We start from the raw sequence: 24341 nt of genomic DNA on the forward strand, positions 1-24341 counted from the left end.
TCGACCATAGATAGCAACACTATCGGCAAGATTTTTTTTTTTCTAAGCTGGCACTTCTGTCATAAGCATCCATGTGAAATTGCAAGTCATTCTATCAAGTAGTTTATTTTATACAGCTGTCTGAAGTGTTGTCTGTATCCCTTGAAATGGATAAAATTGAGTATTGCGTGGTTATACAATTCTTTGTAAAAGAAAGTTTAATGGCAAAACAAATTCATTCGAAGTTCATAAAAGCTTATGGGCACTCTTCTTCTTCGTTTTCGACAACTAAGAAATGGGCTACTGAGTTTAAACATGGCCATGCCAGCCTTGAAGATGATCCACGTGAAGGACGTCCAATTCTAAAGACATTTTGTTTATTAATTATCTTGAAAAGGGTAAAACAATAACCAGGAATATTAATCTGATCTATTAACCAGGTCTAGACAAAAACATTCTTGAGAAAAGACTCGGTTTACAGAAGAAAAAAAATCATCTTTCATCAGAACAATGCACCTGCCCATGAAGGGGTTTTGGCAATGGGAAAATTAAGGGATCTGCACTATGAATTGTTGGAACATCCACCCCATTCCCCCAGATTTGGCTTCCTCTGACTTCTGTTTCTTCCCAAAACTAAAACTCTTCCTCACTGGTCAGCGTTTTCTTCGAATCAAGAGGTGATTGCAGCTGTAGAGGGGTATTTTGCAGATCTTACTGAAAACCACTATAGGGTTGGGATAATGGCTGGAGGTTCGCTGGAATAAATGTATTAGTCTTAAGGGAGGTTATGTTGAAAAATAAATATAATTTTGAAATTAGAAATTCGATTTTTCATTGTTAGGCCAAGAACTTTTCAGACTACCCTCGTGTGTATATATATATAGAGAGAGAGAGAGAGAGAGAGAATTAAAAGCCATGGGTTTTTTGTAGCCCTAGACTATTTTAGATTTCTGTTTTCATTTCTGAAATATTATGTTTGAATCTACAAATTACTATATTGTTTGATGTTAAGATATTAGATAGGTGGGTAACTGATATAATTGTCCCTGAAATTTTCATGTGTTAATGACGGGAATGGGCATTATTATGGAAATAATTGAACAGAGAACGATTTTGTGTTCATCTAGTGTGGACCTATCAAGATTGTGCAGATATGTCTGCATAAATAAGATACTAGATAAGAACAGAGATGTGCAAGTTGTCCAACTGTGTCATGTAGACCACAGACAAGAGTATACAAAAAAGCATGCAGGTAGCGTATGTCTGTACACAAATGCTAGGAGTATCAGAAACAAATGGGAAGAATTTTTTTTTTGCCCCAGTTAATATGTTGGGACTTCAGATTGTAGGAATTAATGAAAACTGGTTTTCAGAAGCAGACATGTTAACTGGCATTGAGTGTAGAGGATACAGTGTTTTTAGGAAGGAGAGGAAGAGGAGGGCTTTCTGCTAATGATATTGAATGACTTGAATCCAGGTGGTGTTGAGACTTGTGACTGTAATACTAGTAAGACAGTTTTTTGCGCGAGTCTAACAAGATCAAATACATAGTGGAATGTTGTTACAGACCTAGTAGATCCGGTTCTAGTGACAAAGAAATGCATTACCAAATAAAGATGATGGATGCAATAAGAGTAATCATAATGGGGAACTTTAATTATCCGAACATTGGTTAGTTGGAGTAAAATCTCCTGAGAAGGATGAAATGGAATTTATTAAGCTGTTGCAAAACATCTTCCTCAAACAGCATGTGACAGAAAGAACTTGAGGTCAGAAGAGTAGTAGATTTAATTATAGTGTCGGAGGAGTTCAGCTAAAGAAGTAACTATTCTTCCTTTGTTTGGTGACAGTGATCATGCTGTACTCACATGGGAAGTGGCTAAGTTTATAAATATTCTGTCCAGAAAAGATTACATGCTGAACTACAAATCATGAAACTATGACCATCTGAGGAGTATGCTAGATTCTGCTCGATGGTAACAAGGATGGTTGACAGTTATCAAAAAGTGGTATATGGGAAATGTTTGCTTGCAAGATTTAAGGTAATCAGTGGTATACTACAAGGATCAGTCCTTGTTCCATTATTATTCAATCTATACATTAATGACATTGGGAAGGATTTGACAGGCAACATAGGCAGAGTAATCAGTAATGCAGCTGATATGCAGTACTTGTAGAATTATTTGAATGAGCTGGAATTGTGAGCATGTGAAAATGGCTATCAGTTCAATGTTAGCATATGTAAAGTCATGCACTTCGGTATGATTGGATATATCCTTTGTCATAATATATGTCAGATTATGTTAGAAGAAACTGATCAAGCTAGAGATCTTGGAGTTTTAGTTAGAGATAGGAAGTTGAAGTTCTAGGGCCATATAACAAAGATTGCAAATGCAACTCAGAGGATAATTGTGATTCTGAAATGAACCTTTGATATGTAAACACAGGAAGTCATTTTGCCTATTTTCAAAGCCTTGATAAGATCTCACGTGGCTATGGTGTGCAGGGCTAGTCTCCTGATTTCCCTGGTGATTCTGATACAGTGGCGAGAGTGTAAAGGGGAGTGTTAAAAATCATATCAAGATTTGTGTAATACTGATTATGAAGACAGACTGAGAATTTGTAGACTGTAGACACTTGCAAACAGGAGAAAGAGGAGTGATATGATGGAGACTTTCCAATTTCTGAAAAGGTCATACAGGATTTCAGTTGATTGAATTTTTCATTTTATGGAAGGTGGGGAAAGGACAAAAGGGCATCCTTGCTGAGAATGAATGTTGCTAAGAAGGGGATGAGGGCTAGATTTTTCTCTCATAGGGGGTGGTGTGTGATAGGAATGAATTGTCATTGGATGTTGTGTGTGCAAGTAGTGTAAATGAATTCAAGAACAAGTATATCAGCTGGTGCAGGTAATATGTGGCTTCTCTCGATGAATCCCTGACTCTCTTAACAATAATAATAATAGATGAAAGCATGCAATGAATTACCATATGAAGAAATTTCTTTTAATTTGGCAACTGAAAATTGAAATGCATTTTGGTAAAAAAGTACTGGACTTTAACCATGTAATACAAATTATTTTTTATGTGACTCCCTCCCATGAGAGGTTGTAAACCTATAGTATGTTAGTACTATGCGTAGACAAAGAATTATTTATTATGTTTTAAATATTTTATATTTATTTATTTTTTTACATTATGTGGAAATCCTGCTTGAGACCAAATAACTTTTTCAAACCATTTCAGGTTTTCAATGAGCAAAGTGGTCTTGCACTGAAACGAAATTCTGAAAATAATGAAATTCATTTTCCACTTAAAGGAAATCACGAACATCCATGCCCATGGTGGGCTTCAAACCTGCAGCCTGTTGATTGGACAGTGGGTATTTTACTGTACTATTGCTGCTGGGATTGTGTATAGACTTATATTAATTAATAATTATAATAATTTTTTTTTTCTAAAGTGGATACTATTTTACCTAATATTATTATTATTAGACACCTCCAAGGAGTCCAAAGACTCATTGAGGGAGGGCACCTGCTCTCCAACTCTGTCTCCACAACTCAATCCGCCAACTGACTGCAACTACACAAGTGCCATCCAACGGCGCCCACCACCACTAATGTTTCCACAGACAATCACAAAGATCAATACCCACGCCAGGATTCGAATCTGCATCCCTTTGGCTGGAAAGCGGATACGCTAACCACTCGGCCAGCCAGGCTGGCCATAAAGGTTCCTCACATCACTGATGGGAATTGAACCCAGATCTTTCCGACCAAAGGGCTTCATCTATACCCATTGAGCTACGGAGGCTCACTAATGAAAGCTGACATATAAAAGAGCTCTTCTTTTTTCATTTCACCTATTAAAGATGCTCTGGCAGTGAAGAACAAAAAATATTTCAAAGCTGTTGCTTATATACACTCAGGTCTCTTTTTATGCGGTAGATACTTTACACAGAAAACCGCATATAAAAAATTGCACAAATAAGGCCTAAACTTACGTTGAAAAATCATGGAACTTACGTTCCATAATTTTCTAAAGCCGCGTAAAACCGAAGCAATGAATTAAAATAAACTTACAATCGTATAAAAAAAGTTTATGAAAATTCAGGAAAATAAGAATGGCTAAGTTTGTTTTAAAGCTTTATTCATTTAATTTTATTGAAAAGTAACATTTTGTCATCAGAATTATCACTGCTATTAGACAATATTCGGCAACGTATGCGAACTGGTGCAAAACCACTTTCATCACCAGGAGAGATAGTCAGCGCATCAGATCTGTATGGTAAAGGCAATGGTTTTTCACAAACAGAATTAGCTTCATCCTCGTTCTGTGCTGATTTTTTTCTTATGACAATGTAATCAGTGATTAAACTTTGCAATGATGATTTCACTAATTTTTTATACAGCTCGCGATATCCAGACATACAGTTCTTCAGCTCACGTTGGAATTTAAAGGCTCGTTCAGAATTTGTGTCATTAACAAGAAAATGATTTTCCAATTTATTGCACAGTTCAAGACCTTCTCGAATTATATTTGCAGTGAGGGGGACAGGTTTTTCTTCCGCTTCACTATCATTTTCTGGATCTTCGACGATATCTAAAGTTAATAGATATCCAATAATATCATCGTCACTTAAGGCATTATCCACAAGCAAGTCATCTACATCGTTCTGGCTAAATGTATCAAAACCTTCTCCATCAATTTCATGTGCCAATGTAATGACTTCATCTGATAATGTAGATGTTTGCATGGTTGCACTGTTTGCAATACATCCAGGCCAAGCTGCTTTCCAGCAATCATTTAAAATTTATAGTCTTATTTCAGTGATAGCAGATGCAACATGATTTAAGCTGTCCAAAATAGAAAATTTTTTCCAAACGTCAGTTACTGTTAATGATTCATTTTCTAGTTTATTCAATATAAATTTAAAAGTGTGCTTAATGTAATATTTTTTAAAAGTAGCAATTATGCCTTGATCTAATGGCTGAATAATACTTGTTGTATTGGGTGGAAAAAACTCTACCTGCACATTTGGATGTTCTAAATGTGGATGACTTGGTGCATTGTCAACAATTAATAAAACTTTAAAATCGAGAGCTTTTTGCTTCATGTATGTTTCCACTTCTGGTACAAAGCAATTATTGAACCATTCAGTAAATACAGCAGTTGTTACCCAGGCCTTTGTATTAGCCATCCAATGTACAGGCAGCTGTTTTAGATCTTTGCCTTTTAGAGCACGTGATCTTAGAAATCCATTTACTAGGAGGGGCTTCAACATTCGATTTCCTGACGCATTGCTACAAAGTAACAATGTTACTCATCTTTGCTTGCTTTAAACCCACTTGCTTTTTTCCTCAGACTTTGCGATGCAAGTTCGACTAGGAATTTTCTTCCAAAACAATCCTGTTTCGTCAGCGTTAAACACTTGATCAGGACGATATCCATCATCTTCAATAATTTTGGCTGCTGCAACCTTTCCTGTAATCTTCATGTTATGAAGTGCATTCCTTTTTAAAAACCTGTTTTACCATCCTTTGCTAGCCCAAAATTCTTTATCAGCCCGCGAAGCAGAAGTAGATGGCTCCAATTGCTTCATCTGTTCATAAAAACCAAAGAGCTTTTTGTTTAATTAAATAACCACTTATGGGAATTCTTCTTTGAGTTAATTCTTCAATTCAAATTACGAGCGCTCGTTCCGTGTTTTCTAATAAAGCATCTCTTGAGTACGATGATAATTTGGCACTTAGTTTTGTGCCAGAAATGACGATTTTCTTATTGCGACTTTATTCTTTTTAATTACTCTTATAGTAGATTTGCCTAAATTAAAATGTTTACCAATCACTGTAGATTCCTCTCCTTTTTCTAAGCGATCTTAAATTGCAATTTTCATTTCTCCATTGGGCCAAATTTTAATTGAATTAATTAATTCATAATTATTGATCAATTATTAATTAATAATTAATGATCAATTATTAATTAATAATAAAAATCAGCTAAATTAACAATTAATTATTAATGAATATATTACAAAATAACCAAGGTGTTCCATGAAAATTTCAGGATTTGTGAAGTGTTTCTTTCCGTTGTAGGAAAAGTTTGTGAACGCTGGATAAACCTATTATCGGAATGGATTCTCCTTCTGTTGACATGTGCGGAAGTGTCGAAAGGTCTCGTATCTGTGAGCGTGCACCGCATAAAAAGAGACCCGAGTGTATATTCATCCTATGTACCAAAGTTTACTGAAAACTATATTTGTTAGCAGTATTAACTAACAATTTGGTGGCATTTTCTGAATTAACGTATATAATTTGAAAAAGGAAATGTTACTGTGTTTTAAACAATTTTTTACTCAAGGCATTTAATTGATTAAAATCCTGATTTAATACCTGTTTTGATGGTAATCTTTTTTTATGTTGATTGAAAGATACTAATCAGTTTGAAGTTATTTCATGTAGTTTATTTCACTAGGGATCCTTAGTGCTATTTCACTAGTGCATCTACTTTGTTGGTTTCATATCATTATTATATATAGGCACCTCGATGAACTCTGGGTTCTCATCTTTGTATATGATGAATGAGGTCTAATTAAGACTAGATAGGTAACTAATATAAATGTCCTTGAACAACTAAAATCGCACTTCAATGAAATAGGTGAGTAAATGAAAGAACTACATAATCATCTTACTGTGCATAAGTATCTTGCCAGCCTTATGTCACAGGTTTGTCCTTGCTAAAAGAAAATTCTTATGTTGACAAATGCCTTCTGAAGTGCAAACATTAATAATTTTAACTTTTTTAGACAAATCCACAAATATTTTTCATTTTAAAATGTTTTCATATATAAATCAGACATTTGTTTAATACTGATTTAAAATTTGGATCCTTTGCAATTGTCTCTGAGCCTTGAAAATTTGCATGTAAATGTCTTATTTAACAAGACAAATTGCATTATCTTCTTCCTACTCTTGTTTAAAAAATAAATGTAAAACTAAAAAAAGTTTTCATTGGAATGAAGATCTTTATTCAAGCAAGAATTATATCCATTAACTTGATTAAAGTAAATATTTGAATCAAGAGAATAGAAACAATAATCTTATTCATGAATAAAAATCAGATGTCATCCATCATTCCCCTTACCATTGTAGTGTTAAGGACATGTCATGCTTCCATTAAGCAGGGTGGTCTTACACCAGACATGAAGTTTGTTTGGTGTAGTTGCTGTCAATAATGATCAACAATATCACAAATTGTACATATATTCACTAAAATATAGGATAATCCTCACTGTCCTCCCAACTTGATATTTTCATAACCAGCTCTCCTTCTAGACATATGTACACGGCAACTCTTCTCTAGGTAATAGTGATCACAATTTTTCCATAGTTCCTTTTTTTTTTTTTTTTACAGAACATCCTTTTATAACGATGTTCTGTAAAAAAGTGGTTTCTAATTCTCCTTTCATTGGTCTAATTGCTGTTCTTCTGAACACTTTCTATGACAGATAATTAAAATAGTGTTCATTCTTCAGGTGAAATGATAATTGAAAGCCTTCATTCCATTCACCCTAAACCAGCATGTAGGATTGTCTTTATGATGTTGTCTTTATTGAGTGTGCTAAATCAGCCAAAAAAAAAAAAAATTTTTTTTAAGTTTCACAGGTGATTAAAGACAAACTCTAGCTTTACATTTATTCCTGTATTGCAGCTTGCAGAAGCTACAAAATAGCCATAAAAAATTCAAATCCAACTTTGAGGGGGAGCTAAATGTGGAAATCTTACCTCTTAATCACACAGGAAGTGGACATTCTACTTCCTTGTTAAGGCTGCTGGATGCATATTAGTCAATTAGTTCTATTATCATTGTTTTTCTCACATCTATATGGTATATCACCATAAAAATAAGGCTGACCTCTCAGCATCAGTCTTGACCTCCAACTCTTGTATAAATGACCAAGGTATATCACCTTCTAGTATATCAGTAGATCAAAAACAGTTCACTACATTCTCCCTCTGGTTTCTTACCAGAAAATCATCAGAAAAATCCTGAATTCCTTGGATACTGACAACTCATGTGGTTCAGGCTGTATCCATCCAACTGTGCCAAAACCTCGTGCTCTTGAATTAACATTCATCTTGTATCATCCTCACTGCTTTCATATCTGATATGCCCAACTTCATAAAAAGGGAGATAAATCTGTCATCATTCTGTTGACACATGATTTTGGTCTTCTCTAAAATCATGGTCATTGACAGCCAACTTCTTCATTACCAGGCTCACCAGTTAATTTTGCCACTTACAATCTACAGCTGATTTCCTAGCTAGCATTATCTGTGTCCAACACAAGCCCCAGAAAGTCTGGAAATGCTATTAAGCATCTCCAAACTGTTAAACATGTCCAGAGAATCTAACTGGGTCCTGCATAGAGGCCTACTTACTTAAGCTTTATATGGTATATGTTACACCTCTGCAATTGGACTGTTTCGACTCTGGTTGTTCACTATGTATTATGATTGTTTCCTCTCTTCAGATTTCTCCACCTTTGCAGGAGTATACCTCAGAACTCTTTTTCTTTGTCCATGCTTTTGCTCTTTTACATCAATGAGCATATTGCTAATTTGGTCCATAGTTTTGCTGAATCATCTGATAGCAAGAGACATAGTTTTGCTTTTTTTGAATTTGTTCACTTGATTTTTGTTGTAATTGTTTATGTGAATTATTAAATTGAAAAGTTTTCCCAACATTATCAGATGTATTCATATGCCAAATGACAGTGTTTTAATAGTATTTATTAATTATTATTTTAAATGACATTTTAGAAAGCTAGGCAGCATTCAAAAGCAGCCATACAAAGTGCAACAAAAGTTACCTTTGGAATTCAAGAAAATTTTCATGCCTTCCCTTCTGTCAAATATCAAGGTATATATGTAATTTTTTTCATTTTATATCTCTTTTTAATTAATTAAAAATGAAAAACTTCACATTTCAGTTTGAAAGTGCATTATAAATATCATATTATTCGGAAACATTTATGCTGTCCATGTTCATTTATGCTGTAGAAATGAAAAGATCTTGTTGTGTGTGCATGTATTTCTGTTTTTCCCACACTTATAAAAAGGTTAAGTTTGTACCATGAGTATCATGGTATTTCTGATTTCTTTCAAATATATTTATTTACTTTAAAACAATTCTAGTTTCCCCAAATCCTTAACCTTTCACATTCACTCATGTTAGTCTTTTAAATAAGACAAGAGAATTGTAAACACAAAAGAAACATTGCTTAATAAATGTATAAAAATGTAAAAATATAATTATCTGTTTCATCAATCTGTTTAAAAATATTCCATAAGCAATATTTTCTCTCTTTTGTGTCACCAATATAATTTTAATTTTGGGAATAAAAAAAAAGCAAACAAATTTCTATTGCAAATCCTTTCGAGGATTTAATAAGCTTGGCTTTCCAATACATTGAATTCAATCAGTTTCACAGTGAAAATCATCTCATTCTAATTCAAACTTAACATTTCTCTCAAAGAAAAAATTTTGTCCTTTCTCAATAGATTTCAGCATAAACAATTATCTGAAAAAATTACCTTGCTTCAGAAAGTTATCCACGAGAACACACTTCAAGTAAACTGTTAGCTGTACAGTTCTCCAAACAATCCTTCATTACATGAATTTAGTTCTTTTCTCTGTCTGAAGTTTTCTTCTTGTCTTCAGTATTTTGTAATACACACTGTCATGAAGAACACAGTTTAGAAGAAAACAAAACACAACTTTCTGCTTGAAATCATACATTCTATCTTCAGTTTCATAAGTGGGGAAGAACAGATGGAAAAACAAACGAACACTAAATCAAAAGTAGTACACTGGAATTTGCTCTTTCTAAACTTGAGCTACTGCTTATCCTGTAAAAAAACAAACAAACAAAAGAAATAATATTTAGAGACATTCTTCTAGATTTTTATCTTCTGGTGATCATGTACCATTTAAAAGAATTTGATTTTCGATAAATCTCTATTAGTCTATGATTCTGTTTCTTCAACCTTCCCCTGTCTTCCCCACATCTTTAAAAAGAATCCATATTCTCCTTATCTCCATGAAAACCACTGAAACAAACAACTATTGCTTAGTCGCACTGACGATGCCACAAGGTCTGTGCATGTGTGATGTGTGTTCACTTCAAGCTGCTGATTAAAACTCAAATTTTGCTCTCCTTGTATGTGGAGGATGAAATGTGTAAGATAAGTTTTCTGACAGTTTTCCTGTACACTTTCACTGTTTAAGTAAAATAATGATTATTTTTTGACATCTTCTGGCTGAAATATAGTGGTTCTTGAACTCCAAAATTGTCAACTTCATGCATTGTCTCCTTCACCATTACAAAACATTGCCAGAATTTAACAATACTTTATAAAGTAAACTTAGAAATTGTTTTAACATCATTTTACAAAATGATTTATTAATATAATTCTTTATTCTCTCTGTGGAGATTAAGTCAAGTGAATTTAAGCTATAACAATAAATTAAATTTCACGACAGTATTAAAAGAAACTATTACATTACAGTAAATAAAAGGGTGTGTGTGTGGGGGGGGGAGGTGATTTTATTATTATTATTAAGAGACCTCCAGGGTGTCAGAGACTCATCAAGGGAGGCCACATACTACACACACCAACTATCATACTTATTCTTGAATTCATTCACACTGCTTGCACTCACAACATCCAACGGAAATCCATTCCAGTTACGCACCACCCTATGAGAGAAAAATCTTGCCCTTGCCTACTTCTTAGCGGCCTTCATTCTCAGCTTCCAAGGATGCCCTCCCATCCTTTCCCCACCCTCCATAAATTGAAAAATTCCATCAATTGAAATCTAGTATGATCCTTTCAGAAGTTTGTAAGTCTCAGTCATATCACCTCTTTCTCTTGTTTGCTAGTGTCTGCAGTCTACAAATTCTCAATCTGTCTTTATAATCAGTATTCCACATGCCACAGTGAAATACTAAGTTATTAATTACAGTAACAAATTTAAATTTTTACCTTGTAAAACATCAATGTGGGTTGAAAAACAAATCTGTATGCCATGTATGTGTGCATTACATTGGAACCTGTTTAACCATGCAGTCACATAGTCGCTAGGATAAAACACTGTCAGGGTATGTATGTGTTTAAAAAATATTTCATAATGCTATGGATAACAATTTCCCAAACTTCTAGAATAGAAAGGCAATCATTATGATTTAAGTGAGGCCAATATGTACATTCATCGTATAAGATTCAGTTCTGTAATTGTACTCATACTTATACAACATTTTGATATTATTCCATTGAACCATGTGGTTGATGGCAGTTCCATGTTGAGCCAGACTAAATTTATGAGTTTGATTAACTGAATATGGTCACAATGTTCTAAATAAGTTCAGATCAGATTATTTGACCAAAATAGGACAATTTGCAGGAACGCAAATATTAGGAAGCTGCAGAGGGGACAGGTGGTCTTTTGGAGAAGATAAAAGATTACTAATTTGGTTGATGGGTTCTGTACAGCAGTGAGTTGGAATTTATGTTACATGCTATATGTGCAGCATGTAGCAATTTATGAGGAATGGAAATTCTGCATCTCTTTGATGTTGAAACTGTCAATGATTTTATGCATAATTCTTCTGTTATAACCATTTAATAGAGGTGCTTTCTTGGTATGTTTAGTTCTTAAAGAGATACTTTGAAGGATCAAATATTAGGCGCTCTAAATACCAAGGATGTTATATTCCTTGTAGAGACATAAATTAGTAGAGTAAATCTTTCATCCTTCATCTAGTTTCATCTTTCTAGATTTCATCAGGCACATAATATATGGAAGAAAAAAAGAGAGACATAGAACAACACCACCAACAAAAAAAAAAATTGCTACATCACTAAAGTTCTAAATTATTAACGGGTTGCTCAGAATTATTTACCACATTCTTGTGTACAAGGATGTGGTCTCGAGACCACCATAACTGAATAGCGGGAGTAACAATCAGAAAGGTAGTGGGCGAGGTTAATATTAAGGTGAACAGAATTTAGTGCAACTTCTGTTGATTCTAAGATTTTTCTTTCAAGTTCATCGTAACATTTGTAAATAATTTTGGATCCATCCCAGTTCACTGAGTGTATAGTGGATTAATGGTCATTGGGATCAGAAAAATTAGCACATGACTAGATAAGGCATGGCCCGGTTCTCGCATAGGTGATATCTATGAGATGTTCTTCGATCATCATCAACAACCATGGGTCAAATGCTTGTAGGTGTCTCATGCCATCTTGATATGATCCTTCCATTGCATTCTATTTTGTGCAAGATGACTCAGTTTGTGTATAGAGTTTCTGCACCATTTGACAATGTCATTGCCCCATTCTCTGTTTGGCCTTCCTTTTTTGTTCTTTCCTTCACAGCAGCATTTTTATTTTCCTCTCATCGTTCATTCTACATATATGGCCAAAGAGACATAGTTTCCTTTTGATTATTTTCTGGATCAGATTTTCTTTCGGTTGTATTCGTGTGTAGATTTCCTCATTGTTCACTTTCTGTATCCAGCTTATTCTCAAGATCTTTCTATAGCACTTCCTCTCAAATGCTAATATCCTCCTTTCATATTCTCTCAGGAGTACCCAGACCTCGCATCCATTGAGCATGCTGCTGAAGATACAGGCTTCTACAATGTGCAGTTTAGTTTGCATCTTTATAGCTCGGCTCGTCCATATTTTGTCCATGGTTTTTAAAATAGTTGTTGCTCTGGCTATTCTAATTTTTATCTCTTTTTTGGGGTCCAAGTCATGCATCATGTGGCAGCCAGGATATGTGAAGTGTTCCACATTTTCCAGTTGAAATCTGTCTATGGTAACTCTGTTCAGTAACTCAACCAAATATCATTGATTTAGTTTTTTCAAAGTTGACATTTAGTCCATATCTTTTTTCTTCTGTGTATAGTGTTTGCAATGTCCATTCCAGCTTTGCTGCATCTTCTTCAATCAGGAGGATGTCATCTGCAAAGCAGAGGTAGTTTATTCTCATGCCATTTATTGAAATGCTTCCACCTTCTTTAATCTTATCTAGTGTTCTTCCCAGATGTGTGGTGATGATGATTGGTGATATTGAGTCCCCTTCTCTTGTGCCTTGACTAGTGACAAACCAATCTCCAGTCGCACCTGCTATCCTGATTTTTGCTTGTGCTTGGCTGTTTATATCTTTCAGCAGGCAGATCAATTTATTGTCCACACCATAGGATTCCGAAACATGTTATGTTTTGGTCAATATTATCAAATGCTTTTTGGAAATCCATGAAACAGCAGTATATCTTTTTGTTCTTTCTTCGAGCTTTCTCTGCTATTAGTCTCAGTGCGAGTATTTGTTGCACTGTACTTCGATCTTTCGAAATCTGGCTTGCTCGTCAGGAAGATGTGCTTCCATATGACCCTTCAGGCATTCTGTTAGTATTTTCATCAGCACTTTGCCAAGATGACTCATTATTGCAATAGTTCTGTAATTGGTGCATTCTAAAACACTGCCTTTCTTATGAAGAACAACCAAGACCGATTTTTTCCACTCTTCGGGGGGAGGGGGGATACCATCTCCATATTTCATTACATAGCTTATGCATTTCTTTTACAACTGATTCTCCCCGATATTTTAGCATCTCACCTATTATGTTGTTATCTCCAGGACTCTTGTTATTCTTGATGTTTTATAGCCTTATTCACCTACTCTTCCAAGATGTCATTTTCAAAGATCTCTGCTGGTGGAGAGATTGCTTTTAGTTCTTTGATTACTTCTGTTGCAGTATTATTTAGTTGATTTTTTATATAGTTTGCTGCAATATCTTGTCCATCTGTGTATGATTTCGGTCTTGTCAATCAGTACTTTACCATCTTCATCTTTGACTGCTACTGATCTTGTTTGCCACTTCCTGTTGACATTTCTTATAAGTTTGTAGACCTCTCTAGTTTTGGGTTCTCCATAGTACTGTTCACTGTCTTTGCACTGGTCCTCCAACCATTATCAGATCTTGCTTCTTTCTGTACTTCATTGCATTTTTGATGGTATAACTCATCTGCTGCCTCTGAATTATCTCTTTTAAGTTTCAGTTCTCTTTTCTCTTATACCAATTTTAAGGTTTCCTGAGTTATCCATTTCTTGTTGATCTTTTCTCTTTCAGGAATTGTCCAGAGTGTAGGGACATTCCATGTACCAATTGATATTCTATCCTTTACGGCCTGAGTTTGATTTTTCTATTTGTCCGTAACATGGGGAATTACAGCCACACCAAAGATGGTATGGCTAAAATACTTTTTTTACTGGTCGAAGGCCAGATTGAAGCTTTCTTGAGGGGGTGAATAAGGTATGAATTTTATATTTTTTGAGGATTTTTACCTATTTGTTAGAAATAGAGTCTGGTATACGGAATGTTAATATAAATTTTCACAACATTGCTTTCTTCGGCACGGTATGTGTGTGTGTATGAGCGAGGATTAAACAAGAGTTTAACTGTTTAGGATAACTAGTCTGAAAAATTAATAAAAGCAGCTTTAATTCTTTGGTGATCTCTTCATCGCTAACGAGAGTACATGCATGAGTCTCTAAAGTAGAAATAATATCAAACTTTGAGTTGTATAATGATGGTACTGAGGATGAAGATATCTGTTGGTATGTAGGCTTCCTATAGATTGAGACTTTTAATTGTTCAGGTGAAAAAGTAAGTTTTACATCAAGAAAAAGAAGTGAACTGTTAATTTCTAGTTGTGCTACAAATTTTATCCTAGGATGTTGGTTGTTAGGATGATTCAAGAGCTCTTGGAGTGAATCTGGACCATGGCTCCAAATTAAGAAAATGTTGTCTATATATCTTTTTCATAATCTTGGTTTCAGTGGAAATGCGTTCATTGTTTTTTCTTCAAAACTTTCTAAGTATATATTATTATTATTATTATTATTATTATGTGACACCTCCAGGGAGTTCAAAGACTCGTAAAGAGAAGGCACCCACTCTACAACTCTCCATCTCCACCACCCAATCTACCAACTGTGATGAACTACAACTACCATCATCATCCACACTAATGCCATCTACTGCCCACCACCACTACTAGTATTTTCACAGACAATCACAAACAATCACAAACATCCATGACCATGGCAGGATTCGAATCCACCATCGGCTAACCAGGCCGGAGTGTGCAGGTGACAGAGGGTTGCCCATGGCTAACCTGTAATTTTGCTTGTAGATCATGTTTCCAAAAATGAAATAGCCTGAATTTATATAGTGACTTATGAGTGTCAAGATTTTTTTAGATAATTTATCTTGTAAAAGAACTAATACTTCTTCTGGGGGAGGGGTACATCAGTAAATAGAAAAGTGACATCAAAGCTGGCTAAGACCTCTTTTTTTTTTTTTTGTAGATGTTTGTCTTTAATCATGGAAACAATGTTCAGAATTCTTAACGTAAGAATTAGAAGAACCTGTAGAAGATTTTAATAATTTTGCCAGATGTTTGGATAACTTATAATTAGGGGAGTCAATTTCATCTATAATTGGTCTTAGCGAGGTGTTTTCTTTGTGTATTTTTTGGAATCCCCACACATGCGAGGAATGACGGGATGCAGGGACCAGAGAGAGATAATCTTAATCCTCTAGGGCAGGGGTGGCCAACCTTTTATAGTTCATGCGTCAATTTTTTCATTTTTTAGTTAAGATGCGCCATACAAACTTATACCACTTTTCAGCCCTTTTAAAATATGGTAATATGGATATATTTAACAGTTATGCTTGAAATGATTTATTATATATATGGTAACATAGACACTTTTAGCAGTTTTAAATAAAAGGATTTCATATAAAGACAAGATAAACATTAATTATTTTATTGATTTTGAAATTGCTTTGCTTTTGCTAAGCTTGTAATGTTTGTAGTTAAATCAGTTACAGAAAGCATCAAACAGTTTTTCGAATTTGAATCAGTCAGTCACGACCATAGTTTGTTCTTAATCATTTTCATTGATGAAAATGCTTGTTCGCATATGTATGTAGTTCCAAAACGACATATATAAATCTGAGCAAATTTTCTCAGTTCTGGAAAATGTTCACATGGCAACGATCACCAGAAATTAATTATATCAGAAGCATCTGGAGTGATGGAAGTTCATTAAATTTCATTTTCAATAAAGAATTGGTTTTGAGATCAATAAGTTCCATTTGTATGTTACTAGACATCGTAAAGAATTTTTGTTCAGTAAGTGAAAAAGGATTTATAAATGCAAGTATGCAATCTTCTTCTTCGGCAAAATCACTAAAACGACTGTTGAAGGACTCTTGGAATAATCCGAGTTTCTCAGTATATTCTGTAAAGTTGCCATTATCTTCAACAGATTCACTATGTTCTTTTAAATGTGGAAATTGACTTAAATCCCCATTTTCTAACTGGGAGATGAACAATTTTAATTTCATTTTGAATACACTGATGTCATTTACTAAGCTAGGAAACAATTTGTTCTTGCCCTGCAGTTTCAAATTTAGATCATTGAGGTGGCTGGTAACATCAACTAAAAATGCTAAATCAAATAGCCATTTCTTCTCACACAACAGGGCTTTTTCCTCATGCAGCTCATCCTTCTCTTCCAGAAAATTATGAACACTTTCTTTCAGCTTTCAAAATCTACTGAGAACTTGTCCTTTAGAAAGCCAGCACACCTCACAATGAAGGATGAGATCACCATATTCCATTTCTAGCAGTTCACAATATTCTCTGAATTCTCTTCTGTTTAACCCTCTTGCTCTAATTTTATTCACACACTTTACAACTGGTATCATAACATGCTTCAAATTTAGAGTTTTTCCACACAGAGATTCTTTATGTATAATATAGTGATACTTTAGAGAGAACGACCTAAAAACCTTTCAAGTAAAGTTACAGTCCCAGAAACTCTACCTACCATTGACAGTATTCCATCATTACAAACACTGATGAGCTTACTAGAATCTAGTTGTTGATTTTCTAGACATGACTTTACTTTTTCAAATATGTCTGACCCTCTGGTTTTTCCATGAAATGACTCGAGACCGATAAGTTCTTCAAAGATGTTAAAATTACCATCAATTCCTCTTATAAAAATGCTTAATTGGGCTACATCACATATGTCAGCAGATTCGCCCAAGGCTAAAGAAAAGAAAGAACAAGCATGAACATGGTCTTTCAATTGCTCAGTAACATCATGGGAAAGTTCTTCAATGCATCTTGTAATTGTTTGCTTGGACAGAGCATTTGGTTTACTTTTCTCTCAACATTCTTATCACCAAGACATTTTGCAAATTTTTCGAGACAGCAAGTTGTTAAAACTTCCTCTCCATCAGAGAAAGGCTCATGTTTTTTAGCCAACACAAAGGTAATTTCATAAGCCACCTCCAGCATTGCCACACTTTCACAACTTCGTTTCACAAATATATTTTGTCTCTTTTTTATTTCTTTCTTTTTCTTAACCACATATTCTTTCTGCAACTCAGACCCAGGAACTAACTTCAGTTTTTCTTCTAATTCAGCTGGATGTTTTCTATAGTGTCTGTTAAGATCATGTCTTCTATTATTTGAGAGAGTGCTTTCACAAACAATGCACAACGGTTTTCCTGAAGGACCTGCAATAAATAAGAACTCATTTTCCCACAGTTCATTAAACTGGCACTTGCTATCACCTTCTGCTTTTCTTCTGCTCATTTTCTTTTGTAAAGTAATGGATAACTGACTGTAAAAAAAAAAAAAAAAAAAAAAAATTTAAAGTAAAGCTTATTATTAAATAATTTATTTAAATTATTTTATCGTTTTAAACATTATGAACATTCAAAAACAGCTCTACAAGTTTAAGATAAGATTCCTGTTTTCGTGAAGGCCTAATTTTATTAAATTTTAGGAATAAACCTACTATACGTAAATAAAAAGGAAAGATATTGTATAAAAAAAACATAAAAACACACACGTACAAATACATCTAATAATTGCAAGTTTCAGTAATCAGCAAATTAGGGGAGCAGGCAAGAACTTGACATATACGTGTTCAAAATGAAAAAATTTATTTTTAAATTTACAGAACTATATTAAGCCTTCATGAAAACAGAAATCTTATCTTAAACTTAAAGAACTGTTAATAAAAGCATATAAGTTTGAAAACACAGAATTGTTCACTCACATTGAATCAGAAGTTCATCAAAGATTATGACACGAGAGTCAGCTGTAAACTGATTGAGTAACTGGTGACGCATGTCAGCATTTGCCGGTGCTTGTTGCTTCAAGATCAAACAAGTATAATAATTGGCACTCTAGAATTCAGTGGTAGGTTAATTGTGTGTTTATATATAAATCGTATACAAATTTTTTTAAAATTTTTCTCTGGAGTTCAGTGCGGCACTTCTAATCATGCAATGCGTCACTTTTGGCGTGTGCACCATAGGTTGGTCACCCCTGCTCTAGAGAATTCAAAAGTAGTCTTGAGGAGGTTATCATGTTGGAGGTTTAATGGAATATTTACAGCACTTGGAAAGATTAAAACTAATTTTAATGCTTCCAATATTTCGTCTCAGTCACTGAGACATCTTTGGGGATTACAAATAACACTTACAACACTCACACAAAGACAACACAATACTAAATGAAACGTGAGTGACTGTGAAGTCCTATCTAGGTGGTGTACCCCCTCTATAGGAATTTGTAGTGGCCTAGGATGTGAAGTGGGACCTCTGACAATTATTGTTTTCCAAATTTATTTATTTATTTATTTCTAACTTTAAATAATACAGATATATTACTCATATTTCCTTAAATGACACCTTAACACTTGTAAAAACCATTTTTCCTTCTGATATCTTAGATATCTTTTCCTTTGCCATCAATTCTGGTTATTGTTTTTGAAAGAACGAAATTTACAAACAGAGGGAACTGCTATGGGTCCACTCCCCAATTCCTTCTAGCCAATTTTTACATGGAAAATTTTGAATAACATGCCATAGACTCAGCCCCTATCTGGCTAAGATACGAAGGTGGTCTGAAAAGTTCTCGGCCTCGACCATAGATGGCAACACTATCAGCAAGATATTTTTTTATTTTCTAAGTTGGTACATCTGTCATATCCATGTGAAATTGCAAGTCACTCTATCAAGTAGTTTGTTTTATATAGCTCTGAAGCAACTTGAAATGGATAAAATCGAGTATCGTGAGGTTATAAAATTCTAAAGGTTTAACGCCAAAAGAAATTCATTCAAAGTTCATAAAAGTTTCTGGGCACTCTTCTCCTTCGTTTTCAACAATTAAGAAATGGGCTGCCAAGTTTAAACGTGGCCATACCAGCCTTGAAGGTGATCCACGTGAAGGACGTCCAAAAAGTGTAACAACACCAGAAAATCATTGATCAAGTGCACAATATGGTATTGGATGACGGCGAGTCAAAGTGCATGAAATTGCTGAGACTATAGACATTTCAAAAGAACATGTAGGATATAATAAAATTAGTTTAATCCTTTATCCAAGTGTGAGCAAACAAAGTTTGCGCCTGAAAGTATCTTCAGGACTGGGGTAAGGTGGTACAACACCAGGGCTACTCGTTGCAACGACATAATTGACAGCTAGGACGGAAGAAATTTGGCAGGAAATCAAGAACAAACTAGCAGAAGGAAAGAAAAACAAGAAGGAGCACTTGCATGTGAACAAGATTCATGTAAAAGGCAGTGCTGAATGATAATTGTAAGTAGTTATGTATGTGATAATTCCAAACAAGAGTGTACATGAAGTGTGCCTTTATGGGTACAATAAGATAATGTAAATTGACATTGAATTAAGGTTACTCAAGGTATGCCTTATTGTCAGTTAACGTATATATGACCTGTAGGACATTATAGCTTGTGAATGAATTAGCTTTAAAGGAAGGAAATTAGAATTAGTTAGTTTGAATTAGGAAGAATTGGTTTGAATTGAAATTAGTTTGAATTAGAAAGAATTGAGAATAACAAAAATATTGTAATGAAATTGTACATATATAAATGTGAATCATACTGTAAATATTCCTTTTTGATTTAATTAAATCGTTTGTGAACAACACATTGGACTAATTCTGTCAATGTAATTCTGATCCTGATACTTTTGAACCTGCTTGAAGTAGTTTATCTGATCAATAATTAAGCCACGACTAATTTAAGAGGAGGATTAATATAAGAGGGGAATACAAACAATATCTGCTTTAGTTTAAAATCTTAAAATATATAAATATATAAATTTAAAATAAACAATGTCTTTAGTTTAAAATCTTATAATCTTGCACTCAATAAGTCCAATTGGTACAGTCATAAACAAATAAATTTGTTAGACTATAGAGCGTGAGGATATGGGATCTAATAGAAATACATAAATGGCGGCAGTTGATAGTTAAGGCAGTCAACCATTCATAACATTTTAAGTACAGAAAATAAAGACAAAGCAGGGTAATAGAAATATGGAACGTTTCATGACAATAGCTTACCCTTCCTAAATACCTTAGTAACATGCCTTCATAAGGTAACCTTGACTTCACTGTGTATAGAAAACCCACTCACAAAGGCAGATGTATTCACAAACTTTCCCACCACCACCCCTCTACACAATACCTTCTTTTCCAATGGCTACAGTGATTATAGAATTTAAAAAAATGATCAATTTCTCCCCCATTCCTTGGCCATTGCTTCAGAAGAATTTCAGAATTGCCATCACCATCCACTACATCAGTGGCACATCAGAAAAAAATAGCCAGGTCTTTAAAAAAAGTACCACCTCCACACGGCTTTTAAGCCCCACTGGAAACTTGCTATCCTTATCCGTTCTACCTAAGATCAGCTCCCTCCAATCTCGGTGCCTGGAGTATACAAAGTACCCTGTTCCTGCAAGTTGACTTACTTCGAAACAGACAGGTAGATCAGCAACTATCCATTTAGACGAACACAAATCATACATCTGCAATCACGACTATGATCAATCTGGCCTTGCAGACCATGTATTGGAGACAACCCACAGGATCTCCTGGAAGAAAACCACCATGTCCACCATAGTAAAATTTAGAAAGGAAAGACTGTTTTTAGAATCTGCAGCAGCACTTAGAAATCGACCTGATTTAAATAAATACAGATGTATAAAAGTTCCCAAAATTTGGGAAACAGTAATTGTCAGAGGTCCCACTTGATGTCCTAGGCCACTTACAAACCACCATAGAGGACACATCACCTAGATAGGACATGTTTCATTTAGTATTGTATTGTCTATGGGTGTGTGTTACAAGTGTTTTTGTAATCCCTGAAGATGTTACAGTGGAAACTAAGATGAAATATTGGAAGCATTAAAATTAGTTTTTAATCCTTTCCAAGTGCTGTAAATATTAAACATTAACTCTCCAATGCATTTTTGAAAATTATGGAGACAACTACCGTGTTTGAATAAAAACTTTAGTTTAATATAACTAAAATCTACATTCGACGTTTCGACCTTTATGTCAAGGTCATCTCCTGGAGCATACAACTATACACAGAAAAACAAGCTACACTACAATCAAACTCGTTTGTTAAAGATACTGACCAACTGCTACAACAATTGTTGGCCTGACCTCTGGTGAAAAAAAAAAAAAAAAAAAAAATTATACATCAACTCTAGAGTCCTATTATTACTGTTATCTGTTGGTTGTAGAAATACATTGGGCACAACAACAAGTATCTCTCTATATACATATATTAACATCATGATTATACTTGTACATTCCAGCCAGTTGGTATAGAATGGTTTCTAATACTAGCTGAAGATTGGCTAGAGTCCTGACTTATGCTGGATCTTATATATTAGGTAGGCTGAATGTGTGCCATCCAGATCCTTGGAATTTTCATGCCATCTTTGTTGTTGATATTTGGGTGGTTTATCAGGATTTCTCATTCCTTAAATTTCCTTTCATACCAGGTTTTTGTGTGGTGTAAAGAGCAGGTGCTTTTCCAGTTGATTTGGTGTAAGGTGTTGAGTGAGTGGTCTGAGAGGCCTGCTTCTCCATAATGGTTATATTTAATGTGTCTAATGTGTTCTTTCTTGCATATAGGGATTGTCCGTCCTGTTTCACCAATGTATGGTCAGTTACAGGTGCAGCGGATGCAATAGACTCCAGGATGTGCTAATGGGAGGAGAGGATCCTTAGAGGAGTTGAATATGGTTTTATGTTTAGTGGGTGGTTTAAAGGTGGCATTGAGGTTATGATGTTATAGGATTCTGTTGATTTTTTCTGATAACCTTTTAATGTATGGGATGGTTTGTTTGACTTTTAATGACTTAATTGTTGCTAGTTCTGTTTTTGTGAGATTATTCTGCATGGTTTTCTTAGTGTTCAGGACATTACTAGTTTCTAATCGTATTTTATTGGTTATATTGTTAGTTAGGGACCTGATGCCTCTTTCTGTGTGGTAGATAAAATCCAATTTATTTACCTTTTTAAGTGCTATTGCATAATTAAGTCCTTTATTCAGTAGCGTAAGTTTGCCATTGTTCAGGGTGCGGCTTGATAGGTTGATCACATGGTTCTTGCTTGCCGGTGGTTGGTCGCTTCTTGTCTCCCTTGTTTGTTGTTCATTGTTGGTGTTTATCGCGGAGGAGGTCTTCTGATTGGCTGGATTCCTGTGATTGGCTGCCATATTTTGCTATTGTTTCAAACTGCGGAATTTGGTCTTGAGTTTTTTTTTATTCTTTTCCAGGGTATATTTGGCCGAATTGTCAGTAATTCTTTCAAGTACTTGTAGAATGTCTGGATTAATATAGTTCGATAGTTCAGATTGCAATTTTGAAAACAGATTTTGTGTTGTTGGTAGGTTTTGGCGGGCTGTTTGGATCTGTTCTCTGAGCATTGCTTTTTCTGTGCAGTCATAAATGCGGAGTGCTTTAGCGGACATAAATTTCTTATTTAGCCTGATGCAGATAGGAATAAGGTTATTGTCTCTGCATCTTTTTAAAAAGGCCAGCCGATTGATCAAGAGGGAAATACGGATCTTTAACTTACCATACCGATTGCAGCGGTTGTGGGTATCGTTTTCATGGATGATCTGAATCCTTTATTTTAAGCTTACACAGTGATCCGAATGCATTTTTGAAAATTATGGAGACAATTGTAGATTTTAGTTATATTAAACTAAAGTTTTTATTCAAACACGGTAGTTGTCTCCATAATTTTCAAAAATGCATTCGGATCACCGTGTAAGCTTAAAAGAAAGGATTAAACCTCTAACATGATGTCCTCCAGCACTTAAGCTTTAACACATGGATTCTTGAGGAGATTATTAGTCCAGTTATGTAATTCTCTTATCGGATCATTATCAAGAATGGAGTAAGGATCTGTATGTAGTAATAACTCTGCTATTTTGTAATAGTATTCTTTGGTATCTGGGGTAATTGTTGCATTTCCTTTGTCTGTAGGAAGGATTATAATATTTTTTTCTTTAAAATTTTTTAGTGCTTGGAATTCTGCTTTGGTAACATTACTTTTTGGTGGTTTTGCTTGGTTATTATCGAAGATAGACTCTAATTACATTAATTTAGTTTCCTGAGGTGGAAGAAAAGAAGCAGCCTTTTCAATTTTAAATAATAAAAGTTCTTTAGAAATTCTATTAGGGAAAATTGCAAAGTTACCCCTTGCTAAGAATATGTTTGAAAGATGGCAGCCTGACTTATTATGATCCTTTGATTTAGATAGGAATGTTTTAATTAGGATCTAATTAAAACATTTCTGAATGAAAATGAATCCTACATGCTATAAGAAATGGACTGCACCCATTGATCTCTAACAAAATGCTAGCTTATGAGAGATACGTCATTGATTTGCTGTTGATAAGACAGACGAGCCACTAACAAAAAGTAAGGTGGTGGAAACATATGTCATCAATATGGAATTTGCAAGAGTGGATAGATAATTCTGATTAGGATTGGAATTTGTGTACTATGTAAAAAGTGTATATTGATCATTAGTGAATAAAAGAAAATTCTTAGATAATCAAGCAAAATTTAAATAAAACATTAGAAATAAACACATGCAACAAAAAACAAATTATACAAGATGATTTACTTCTCCATCAACCTACATGTATTCCTGCCATGCTTGTGTGAATCACATAGTCAACATTATTAGTTCATTATTAAAGAACACATAGGTCCACAGTAATAACTTTTAATTAATAAATAAGGTACAGATATTTCATACTAAAACTAATAGTACATCTTCAGTGTTACAAACAGATAGGAATGGAATACAAGTCACAAACATTCGGTGGATCACCTATTAAAATACATTGTT

The 24341-nt window shown here is 34.4% G+C and overlaps 1 protein-coding gene across 2 annotated transcripts in view; it reads left to right on the forward strand.

Annotated features, from left to right (window-relative positions):
- scat (VPS54 subunit of GARP complex scat) overlaps positions 1–24341 on the forward strand; it is a 393993-nt gene that overhangs the window by 35554 nt on the left and 334098 nt on the right. For both annotated transcript variants that reach the window (XR_016548906.1, XM_090398663.1), the window contains exon 3: positions 8804–8903. Coding sequence is in view for 1 of the 2 variants with exons in the window: in XM_090398663.1 (XP_090254789.1) it covers positions 8804–8903 (100 nt within the window). In the remaining variant the exon portion in view is untranslated. The remainder of the gene's footprint in view (positions 1–8803; positions 8904–24341) is intronic.

This window comes from Typopeltis vanoorti, chromosome 10 (assembly GCF_054136105.1).
Source record: "Typopeltis vanoorti isolate ZY-2024b chromosome 10, IOZ_Tvanoo_1.0, whole genome shotgun sequence".
In the NCBI taxonomy this organism is placed as follows: domain Eukaryota; kingdom Metazoa; phylum Arthropoda; class Arachnida; order Uropygi; family Thelyphonidae; genus Typopeltis; species Typopeltis vanoorti.